The following is an 11855-nucleotide window of genomic DNA, read 5'->3' as shown; positions in this document are numbered from 1 at the left end:
TCTTCCAACCCTGATGATACTGTGATACAGCCCGTGGGCAGTATGCCCAGGATGGTTTGGCTCAACACGAGAACACGGTTTTACTCTGTCAGTCTGATATCTCCCTAAGAAATGCTCAAATACTTCCCCATCTTTAGGTGAGGATCTGTGGTGCAAGACAAAGGAAAGAATTAAAATATTTTAAAGTATCCTTGGAAACTGGGAGGCAGACTGGTCCCTCCTCAAATAGGAGCTTCTCTTGAGAATCATGCCTGGAACAGGACACATGCTGTGGTCTCAGACCTGTAAGCTGGCCCAGGACACAGCAGCATTGGGAGTCAAAGGGACTAGCTGAACAGCAGTGAGGTGAGGCCACAGGGCTGCAGAACCTAAGTCATCAGAAAGGCAGGGGTATGTCTACTCTAACAAAGATTTGTTCAATGCAGACACCACTTCTTGGGGCAGGTTTTTATCTGCTGTAAATGTATACAAACCTCAGCACTTTTGTTTCACATCAGACTTCATATGGATAGAAAGTTGGACCTCAGCCACTCTGCCTATCTCCCTCATAGCTGTAGAAACAAACTGTGCTAGTTTGAAGCCAGCTAGGATGTTTTGGTGAGAACAACTAGCTTACAGGCTTTGGAAGGAAAACAATGGTGATGTCTACTTTGCTCATAGGCTTGATGAGATATATAGGAACAAGAAATAAAAACATAGATAACCACTCTCACTTGGGCTGCTGGCTGAGCTGCATCTCTAACCTCACCCTACGCTTCTTTTTCTAATCCACTTTGCTTCCTAACCCCCTGGCCAAACCTCCATTCTTACTTGGGACTGGGGTAAGGTTGAGAGGGGTAAGGGGAAGATGAAGGCACGGTTGGGAGTCCCTCCTAGGGACTCAGGTTTCTGGGAGGGCTGTTGTGTTTCTGTATTCCCTTTTCCCTTGTCTATTTCTGTCCATAACTGTATATACTGTAAATACCTGCTTGTATATTGTGCTAGCTGTAAATATAAGCTTCATTCACATTTCCAGAGCTGGCTGAGTCTAGTCTGGGTGATTTCCAAAGTGTGAGGGGGTGGGGTGAGGAACACCTAAATCATCACACAAACCTTCTCTGTCTGACCTGAGTCTGCAAAACAGACGTGTGTGTTTATTTCACCATACCAGTTTATTTTATTTGTGAATGAATGGCAGACTTCAGAATGGGTACAATTCCTGGTGTCAAAGTGTTCCATGTCATTGGGTAGAAATGCACCAACTCTCTAGGACTCTCAACTATATGCTATAGTTCTTAGCTTTGCAGAGCGGATGTTTCATGGAAAGCAGAGCTTATGGTGGTCTAGAAAAGTTCATTCCTACCTCATTAAAATGCATCACAGCAATTCAGTACTTAAAGGGGGTCTGTAAGATAGATAGGGACCTTTTGTTTAGCAAAGTCTGTTGCAACAACAGAAGGGGGATGGATTTTAGACTATGAGTGTGAAGATTTAGACTAGATACAGGGAAGATCCTAGCCTGCATCAGGAACAGTGTGGCCAGCAGGACAAGGGAGGTTATTCTTCCCCTGTACTCAGCACTGCTCAGGCCACACCTTGAGTCCTGTGTCCAGTTCTGGGCCCCTCAATTCAAGAAAGATGTTGAAGTGCTGGAAGGTGTCCAGAGAAGGGCAACAAAGCTGGTGAGGGGCCTGGAGCACAAATCCTATGAGGAGAGGCTGAGGGAGCTGAGGGTGTTTAGCCTGGAGAAGAGGAGGCTCAGGGGGGACCTCATTGCTGTCTACAACTACCTGAAGGGACATTGTAGCCAGGTGGGGGTTGGTCTCTTCTGCCAGGCAACCAGCAACAGAACAAGGGGACACAGTCTCAAGTTCTGCCAGGGGAGGTCTAGGCTGGATATTAGGAGGAAGTTGTCACAGAGAGTGATTGGCATTGGAATGGGCTGCCCAGGGAGGTGGTGGAGTCACCGTCCCTGGGGGTCTTCAAGAAAAGCCTGGCTGAGGCACTTAGTGCCATGGTCTGGTTGAATGGATAGGGCTGGGTGCTAGGTTGGACTGGATGATCTTGGAGGTCTCTTCCAACCTGGTTGATTCTATGATTCTGTGATTCTAAGATCTTTTGGTTTCTCTGTTTTTGGTTTTCGTTTGTTTGTTCTCTTTTTTTTTTTTTTTTGTGGTTGGGTTGTTTTTTATTTTTTATAGTGAGGGCAAGCAAACACTGGCACAGGTTGCCCAGAAAGGTGGTAAAAAACCCATGCCTAGAAGCACTCCAGATCAGGTCAGACAGGACACTGAGCAACCTGATCTGCTTAGAAATGTCCCTGCTGACTGCAGAGGGGTTAGACTACATGACTTTTAGTGGTCCCTTTCAACCTAAAGCATTCTGTGGTCCTATGATTTTCAGTAGGAAAAACTTTCTTTTTTCCAAAACAGCAGGTGACCCTCTAAGTGTTTGCTATCTGATGTCCTTCACATGTAGCAGTTCTGGGAGAAGGGGATTCAAGTGAGAATTGAAACCAGATCAGCATTCACAATTCAGGCCAAGCTGATGCAAAGAGGATTAAGAGGACTGGCCCAGCTCTTACTGATGCCTAGGTGGTGCTTAGGCATGAAGGACTTAACCAAAATGCTCCAGGGATAGTTTCAGCCTAGGTGTAGTGGTAAGCTTTCCCTGTCATTCAAAACCTCAGGCAATTCCTTCTCTTCCTGGGCCTTCCCTGCCTGGAGCTGTGGGCAGACATGCAGTGTGCCCAGGTGGCCAAGAGAGCCAATGGCATCCTGGCCTGGATCAGGAACAGTGTGGCCAGGACAAGGGAGGTTATTCTTGCCCTGTACTCAGCACTGGTCAGGCCACACCTTGAGTGCTGTGTCCAGTTCTGGGCCCCTCAATTCAAGAGAGATGTTGAGGTGCTGGAAGGTGTCCAGAGAAGGGCAACAAAGCTGGTGAGGGGCCTGGAGCACAAACCCTATGAGGAGAGGCTGAGGGAGCTGGGGGTGTTTAGCCTGGAGAAGAGGTGGCTCAGGGGGGACCTCATTGCTGTCTACAACTCCCTGAAGGGAGGCTGTAGCCAGGTGGGGGTTGGTCTCTTCTACCAGGCAACCAGCAACAGAACAAGGGGACACAGCCTCAAGTTGTGTTGAGGAAGGTATAGGTATATGTTTGGAGGAAGTTCTTGGCAGAGTGATTGGCATTGGAATGGGCTGCCCAGGGAGGTGGTGGAGTCACCATCCCTAAGGGTGTTCAAGAAAGGACTGGATGAGGCACTTAGTGCCATGGTCTGGTTGACTGGCTAGGGCTGGGTGCTAGGTTGGCCTGGATGATCTTGGAGGTCTCTTCCAACCTGGTTGATTCTATGATTCATATTCACTGACAGGCATCAGCCTTCTCATAGTCCCCACAGCAGTATGCTCTGGTCAAGCCAGAGCTTTGCAGCTGTTCCCACCTCCAGCCATGGGCATCGAGTAGCCCTTAGGGCCTGTGTGAGTGCAGTCATATTGGGATTTCACCATCGCTCTGAGGCAGCATCAGGCACCCCATTTCACTCTCTGGAAGGGACCTCTCAACCTGCACCCCCATGGAGCCTCATGCAGCTCACGCCTCACACTCTGGTGAGCATTCATGCTTGTGTGCTTTTAAAAGGCTATGTTCAACAGGTTCAACAAGGCCAAGGGCAAGTTCCCGCTCCGGGTCAGAGCAAACCTTTGTGTCAGCACAAGCTGGGGAATGAAGAGGTGGAGAACAGTCCTGTGCAGACAAATTTGGAGATGCTGCTGGACTAAAATCTGGGCATGAGCCAGTGATGTGCACTCACAGCCCAGAAGGCCAACTGTATCCTGGGCTGCATCTAAAGCGGTGTGGCAGGCAGGTCAAGGGAAGTTAATCTGTCCTTCTGCTCTGCTCTGGTGACAGCCTCTTGCAGTGCTGTGTCCAGCTCAGTAGCTGTTGGAGCAGGTCCAGAGGAGGCCACAATAATGGTTAGAGAGCTGTTAACATCTCTCCTATGAAAACCACCTGAAAGGCTTTGGATTGTTCAGCCTGGAAAAGGCTCTGGTGAGACCTTATTGCAGTCTTTCAGTACTTAATGGGGTCTAATAAGAAAGATGGGGACAGACTTTTTAGCAGGAACTGATGTGGCAGGACAAGGGTGTGATAGTTTTAAAGTAAAAATGGGGAGATTTGAAGCTGATACAAGGAGGATGAGTTTAACAATGAAGGTGATGAAACAGTGGCACAGGTTGCCCAGAGAGGTGGCAGATGCCCCTGTGCCTGGAAATAGCCCAGCTCAGGTTGGACGCGGCTCTCAGCAACCTGATGTCGTTGAAGATGTCCATGCTCACGCTAAGGGTTTGGACTGGATGACCGTTAAGGGTTCCGTTCCACCCGATCTCTGCTTCCAAGTGTCAATCATCGCCCTCGGTGGAGCGAAGAGCACTCGCAGCCAATCAGTGGCCTCCGCACACCTCCAGCCCGCCCAGGCAATAGCCAATGAGGAGACAGGGCGCGGGTCTGGAGGCGGTTGGCCGTCGGCCGTTGGTGCCGTTCGACGGGGCCGGGAAGCGGTTTGCCGACGGCAGTTGGTGCCGTGTAACGGCCAGCGGCGGAGGTGGTGCGGCATAGCCAGAGTCCCTCAGCGGAGCGAGGAAATCATGGTGGGGAATAAGATCCTGATGGTTGGAGAAGAGGGAGGGAGGATATGGGGACGGACGAAGGGTGTTTGGGAGTGCTCTTGCGGGAGGCGAGGGAGTTTATGACCGCCTGCTCCGCGGCAGGACCGGCAGGCTGCCTCCGCGCTACGTGCCTCGGTAGCAGTGAGGCAGGAAGGGTGAGAAGCAGAGAAGTTAAGAGTTCAGGGGAGGCAAGGCGTCGAAATCGGCCAGCGGCCGATAAGACGAAACCTGTCGAAAAGTGACGGCAGCCTGTTGGCAGCGGCAGCCTCTGGCGCGCAGAGGTGAGGCGCGGGCTGCAGCCCAAGCCCGGCAGTAGCAGGACGGAGGGAAGGAGCACGGCCACAGCCTGGCGGCCCTGCCGCTACCTCCGGGCGGTCGGGGCATGCGGCCGCGGAGGCGTAGCGGAGCCAATCAGAGCAGGGAGGGGCGGAGGTAGTGGCGGCTAGTCGGCGCTGGCGGCGGCGGTGAGGGCGGGATGGGTGTCACAAGCCCGGCCAGCGGGTGGCGTGGAAGCTGTGGGAGCTTGGTGCCAGCTGAGCCGGCGTGGAAAGAGGCACAGCGTTAGTCTCGCTGGCAAAAGGCTTCGCACAATACCACAGGGGTGGGAATTAAAGCATGGAGTCAACAAGTACCTGAAAAGAGGTTGGAGAGAGGTGGAGATCAGTTTATTCTCCCAAGTAACAAGCAATAGCACAAGAGGAAATGGCCTCAAGTTGCACCAGGGTAGGTTTAGGCTGGGCATTAGGAAAAACGTCTTCACCAAAAGGGTTGTTAAGCTATGGACCAGGCTGCCTAGAGAAGTGGTGGAGTCACCGTCCCTGGAGGTATGTGGAAATGTGGTTTAGTGGCTCCCTGGCAGTGCTAGGTTTATGGTTGGACTCGGTGAGCTTAAAGATACATTCCAACCTAAGCAATTCTAGGTTCTGTGGTACAAGTTTTGATGAGGCTATCAAACGAAGAGGAAAGAGCAGCCCAGACACCCTATTTTTTATTTTTTTTCGGCTGTTTTCTTCCTAAATGCACCGTTAGAGTAAGCTAGGAAGCCATCTTCCATCTCGAGTGTAAGGCAAAATTGTGCTACTGAGAGATTAAACATGAGGCACAGTTGCTTAGAGTCAAAGGAGCTGGCTAAAAGTGGGCAGATGACATACAATTGGGACTCTCAGATGATTTCCAGGAGGAACTCAAATGTGTGTGAATTGTCAGGGTCTAGGTATCTATGCTTACTATAATGGAAAACATGTGTGGGCTTGTGGTCCTATGGTCCTATGGAGGAAGGATTCTTGCAACAGTTATCCAGTACCTGATTTGGCAACAAATCAACGAAATTTGGGATATTATAGCAAGAAATTTTCCAAAATTAAAGGAAGTGAAAAAGAGACAAAGCAGAATATTAGATACATGTGCAACATGGTGAGGGATGATGAATCTGTACTCACCCTCTGTGTTCATGGAGACTATATTGTCCTTAATATCAGTAGTCTCAAAGTCTGCTCAGGTCAGCTAGTGGCAGATGGTTTGATCAGTTAAATTGTCGCTCAATATTAACCATGGAATAGTGTGACAGACAAAGATGACAGGGACATACAACCCACAGCTAGCTTGTCATGAGAATAAAATCTAGGTGAGAGGTAGCTCCGTATCTTGTTATCATTGTTCTGCTTTTAATTTGCAGCGTGAATGCATATCGATCCACGTTGGTCAAGCTGGTGTTCAGATTGGCAATGCGTGCTGGGAATTGTATTGTCTTGAACATGGGATCCAGCCTGATGGCCAAATGCCTAGTGACAAAACTATTGGAGGTGGAGATGATTCATTTAACACTTTCTTCAGTGAGACAGGAGCTGGTAAACATGTTCCCAGAGCAGTGTTTGTGGACTTGGAGCCAACTGTAGTCGGTATGTATGCAATAGTAAAGATTTTAGTGTAAAAGCACAGCTCCTCTATGGTCTTTTTCGTTTGATTTGATCACTATAGAATGTCAGGTAGTAATGTCAGGTAGCAACAGGACTAGGGGTAATGGAACAAAGCTGGAAACGAGTAGATTCAGACTGGGTATTAGCAAGAAGCTCTTCATCACCAGGATGGTGAGACCCTGGAACTGGTTGCCCAGGCTTGTGGTGGAAGCCCCATCCCTGGAGGTGTTTAAGGCTAGGCTGGATGAGGTTCTAGACAGCCTGATCTAGTGTGAGGTTTCCCTGCCCATGGCAGTGGGGTTGGAACTAGATGATCCTTGTGGTCCCTTCCAACCTGTCCTAATTCTATGATTCTATGACTCACAGAAGGAAAATTCTGCCTTAGTACCAGACACAGCCTCAGTCATGCAACTTCAATGCTTGTGTTTGGATGCCGTTTTAATGTTTTGAGTTTATTGTTATTTGAACAAAATTAAATAATGATCTACCAGTAACATTTTAAAAACAACAGTATTTTTTTTAAGTCTAGATAATCTTTCTAGACTGCTGTACAGCATCCAGAGCTTTGTTTAATTGCTATCCAGAATCTTGTCTCTGTCTGTCTCTATGTTCTTCAGTATAAATACTGCTTTCTGAGCACCTGGTGTTTTCTCCCAAACAAAAGGCTGAAGTTGTGCCATCTTTTTAGGCTAGGCAGAGAAGCTGCATAATTATAGTGAGGTATGCTCACTGCACTTTTTTGCCATATGCACTTGGTGTGTAGTCACAAGGCAGCACACCGGACCTGAACAGATCAAACTGATGTTGTGGTATTTTGATTTTGTTTTTTTTGTAGATGAAGTACGTACAGGCACATACAGGCAGTTGTTCCATCCTGAGCAGCTCATTACTGGGAAAGAAGATGCAGCCAATAATTATGCCAGAGGCCATTATACCATTGGAAAAGAGATTGTTGATCTGGTTCTAGACCGCACTCGCAAAGTGGTAAGAATCCATGCTGCCAGTCAGTAAGAATAATTGATAGAGCTCTACAGCAAACCATCACTACTAAGAATTTTGTGCATACTTGATTGTTTGAAATACTACAAAACAAAACTTGCATTCTTGCTCCCCAAAATGTTGAATAAAAATATAGTCAGTAAAACTTAACAGTGGTTTAGGCTCTGAAATGCCATTTTTTGAAAGCATTTGGAAGATACCTCAGAAACATATTTTGAAGGCTTTAAAGTGCAACAATGCTGCTACACTTCTTGATTTGTTATTTTTAGTTTGAATCACCTCATTATATGTCAGGCAAAATATTTCTAGTACCCTGAACCTCAGGTTTTGGTTGAATGCCATGCAATTTTTCTTACTTCTCTAGGTGTTTTTTTTGTAATCTTAACATTGTGTATAAGAAACTTACAGGATGATATGATTCAAAGTGATGACGGTTGTCTGTTTAAAGTTACAAAACTAATTGTTTTAGGCATATAATTGATACTTACTGAAAGCTAGAAGGGAAACACAAACAGGTTCTAAAGCTGTATCCCAGCTTTAACTTGTCATAGTGGCACAGAGCTGCTCCTGCCATTATAAAGTAATTACTAAATTATTCCTATTGAGAAAAACGTTATGCAGAGGCACCGCTGCTTTTGAGTAAAAGGACAAGTGAAAAGGAAGACCACCTCTCAGGAATGCTGGGGTGTTTTTTTTATTTTAGCAATCTAACTATAAGTCATAGAATCTTTGGATGCAGCCCAGCATTTGGTTGCCTTTCTGAGTGCAAAGTGCACATTGCTGGCTCATATTGACTTCTCCTCAGAACTGCTCTCTATCCATTCTCTGTCCAGCCTGTATTTGTGCTTGGCATTTCCCCAGGCAAGGTGCAGGACCTTGCATTTGGCTCTGTTGAACTTCGTGAGGTTGGCATGGGCTCACCTTTCAAGCCTGGCAAGGTTCCTCCAGGTGGCATCCCTTTCCTCCAGCATGTTCACCACAGAGCTTAGTGTTGTCAGCAAGCTTGCTGAGAGTACCTCGATTCCACTGTCCTTGTTGCTGATCTTAAACTTAAGAAAAGTTATTCTAGTATTGCTCTCTCAGAAATAATCAGTAACTTTTTTTTTTTCACTCCCATTTCTTCTCATCCATTATAGGCTGATCTGTGCACAGGGCTGCAAGGCTTCCTCATCTTCCACAGTTTTGGAGGAGGCACTGGTTCAGGGTTTGCATCTCTGCTCATGGAAAGGCTCTCTGTTGACTATGGCAAAAAATCTAAACTAGAGTTTGCCGTTTATCCAGCACCACAGGTTTCCACTGCTGTCGTGGAACCCTACAACTCAATTCTCACCACCCACACCACATTAGAACATTCTGACTGTGCCTTCATGGTAGATAACGAAGCCATTTATGATATATGTCGTCGTAACCTTGATATTGAGCGTCCCACTTATACCAATTTAAACCGATTAATTGGGCAAATAGTTTCATCCATCACTGCTTCACTGCGTTTTGATGGAGCCCTCAATGTAGACCTGACAGAATTCCAAACCAACCTTGTTCCATATCCACGAATTCATTTCCCCCTGGTAACATATGCCCCTGTCATCTCAGCTGAAAAAGCCTACCATGAGCAGTTATCTGTGCCTGAAATCACCAACGCTTGTTTTGAACCAGCCAACCAGATGGTGAAATGTGACCCTCGCCATGGCAAGTACATGGCCTGCTGCATGCTATATCGAGGTGATGTTGTTCCCAAAGACGTTAATGCAGCTATTGCAACCATCAAGACTAAACGTACCATTCAGTTTGTGGATTGGTGCCCAACTGGATTCAAGGTACTTGCACTGCATTTGCAATGCCTGATGTTTGAATTAGAAGGGATTGTTCAGTACTAAGGCTTGAATTAGAAGGGATTGTTCAGTCCTCCTATAGTGTCGCAACGTTGCCAGCAAACATTTTCACAGAATGGAGTCATGCAATTGTTTGGGTTGGAAAAGACCTTTAAGATCAATCATTATCTAAATCTACCAAGGCTGGTGCTAAACCATGTCCTTTAGCACCACAGCTATGCATCTGTTAAATACCTCTGGGGATGGGGATTCAGCTGTCTCTCTGGGGAGCCTATTCCTGTCAAAAACCCTTTCAGTGACAAAGTTTCTTCTAGTATCCAATCTAAGTCTCCCCTGCTGCAAGTTGCGGCCATTTCTTTTCATCCTATCACTTGTTATGGGGAAAAGACACCAACCCCCACCTGGCTCAAATCTCATTTCAGTTAATTGTAGAGAGTGATGTCTACCCTCAGCCTCCCTTTTTCCAGACTAAGCCCAGTTTCCTCAGCCACTCTTCACAAGACCTGTTCTCCAGACCCTTCACCAGCTTTGTTGCTCTTCTCTAAACAAACTCCAGCACTTCAATGTCTTTTTTGTAGTGAGGGCCCCAAAACTGAGCCCAGTATTTCAGGAGTATGAGGAGGATTTTGTTGAAGCACAAAATAACCATAAACTGCTTTATCTGTTCAGGGGAATTTTGGATTGTTAACAGCAATATGTCTTTAAACCTTATCACTCCTAAGGAAAATTTTCATCTATTTTCTTGAAGGTGGGCATTAACTACCAGCCTCCAACTGTGGTGCCAGGTGGTGACCTTGCAAAGGTGCAGCGGGCTGTGTGCATGCTGAGTAACACCACTGCCATTGCTGAAGCGTGGGCTCGCCTTGACCACAAATTTGATCTCATGTATGCCAAGCGTGCCTTTGTGCACTGGTATGTTGGGGAAGGCATGGAGGAAGGAGAATTTTCTGAAGCTCGAGAAGATCTGGCTGCCCTTGAGAAAGATTATGAAGAAGTCGGCATAGATTCAGTGGAAGCAGAGGCTGAAGAAGAAAATGAATACTAGAAAACTAAACTTTGAAACTATTTAAGAAAGAATTGCAGAACCTTGTTCACTTGTGTGTTTTCAATTACATGCTTTTGTCTGTTGATGTGTTAGGTATAAAATAGAGGAATGAGAATTTACTGCTGGTTGCCCTTGAAGGAGATTAGAAAGAAGTTGATGTCGACTGAGTAGAAGCAGAAGCTGAACTTGAATATAAATATTAGAAAACCAAAGTCTGGAAAAAATACTAAACCAAAAAGGATTGTAGATGTCTGTTCACTTGCTTCATTGTTTTAAAATAAAGTTTTAACAGTTCTATACCCAAATTTGTTTCTTCTTTACTGTTTCTATGTATAATGTGTATACTGAAGGCCATTTGAGATGGCAGAGTTTGGTAGAGTTTGGCCATGTGAAAATTATAGAAGAAATCAAGAAATTGCACTTTTCCTGGGACGCCAACATGCTGTGAGGGTTTGAAGGAGAGCTGTGAAGACTGGAACAGAGTGCTGTAGCACCTCCCTTATGAGGGCAGGCTGAGAGCAATGGGGTCTTTCAACTGCAGGAAGAGAAGACTCCTGGGAGACCTTCCTGCAGCCTTTCACTATTTAAAAGAGAGCTGCAGGGAAGATAAGGAGGCACTCGATCTGTGAGTGTAGTGACAGGATGAAGGGTAACGATTCTAAACTGAAAGGCAAGATTTAGGTGTATGGGGGAAATTCTTGACAAGGAGGGTGTGAGACACTGGAGCAGATTACCTTGAGAAGTTGTGGATGCCTCACCTCTGGAAGTGTTCAAGGATCGGGCTTTAAGCAACCTGGTCTAGTGGAGGTCAGCAGTGGGGAAGTGTCTCTGCAGGGTGAGAGCAAGGTCCTGGCCACCGCCCTGGCTCCTTGGTCGCGCCATGGGGCACAGGGCAGGCAGGGTGGAGTCATTCGCTCCTGAACCCGGGACTGCTCGTCTGGAGAGAATGGGACGTGTCCGGCTGAAGCGAGGGAGAAGCCCTACGGGCTCTGGGGTGCCGGGTCGGGGGAGGAGGACAGACAGCGGCGGCGTTCAAGCTCTGCTGGCTGTGGGGCACTTTCCTTGGCTCAGTCCACGTGGAGGTGCTGCAGACTCGGGAACAGCCGAGCTTACCCTGGCTAGAGACAAGCCGTACGCACAGCTCCAGCACCGCAAGTTATTACTGGTTAATTTTCAACAGGAGGTTTTTTGTTGTTGTATGTGAAACAGAATACTTGCAATTTATCTTTCCTCATATTTATTTTGTAATGACGCATCCAAAATGAAAAGGAAGTATCAGCTGGTGCTCTTTAGCTCAAACAATATACCTCTTGTAAAACTTCCAAAGCAATTCATATCTGATTAAAGTTGGGCAAAACATCTTGCCCCCTAACTTCAGACCTGCCTTTCTATTATGCTTCCTATAAAGGAAAACTTT

The 11855-nt window shown here is 46.8% G+C and overlaps 1 protein-coding gene across 1 annotated transcript; it reads left to right on the top strand.

Moving 5' to 3' along the window:
- Positions 1-4503: 4503 nt before the first annotated feature.
- LOC135176621 (tubulin alpha-3 chain) lies at positions 4504-10743 on the top strand. The gene is made up of 5 exons (XM_064145749.1): positions 4504-4628; positions 6322-6544; positions 7398-7546; positions 8698-9378; positions 10142-10743. Exons 1-5 carry the CDS (start codon positions 4626-4628, stop codon positions 10436-10438), a joined length of 1353 nt encoding a protein of 450 aa, XP_064001819.1. The 5' UTR covers positions 4504-4625; the 3' UTR covers positions 10439-10743.
- The last annotated feature ends 1112 nt before the right edge of the window (positions 10744-11855 follow it).

This window comes from Pogoniulus pusillus, chromosome 7 (assembly GCF_015220805.1).
Source record: "Pogoniulus pusillus isolate bPogPus1 chromosome 7, bPogPus1.pri, whole genome shotgun sequence".
Classification (NCBI taxonomy): domain Eukaryota; kingdom Metazoa; phylum Chordata; class Aves; order Piciformes; family Lybiidae; genus Pogoniulus; species Pogoniulus pusillus.
This window is presented reverse-complemented; position numbering and strand designations above follow the sequence as displayed.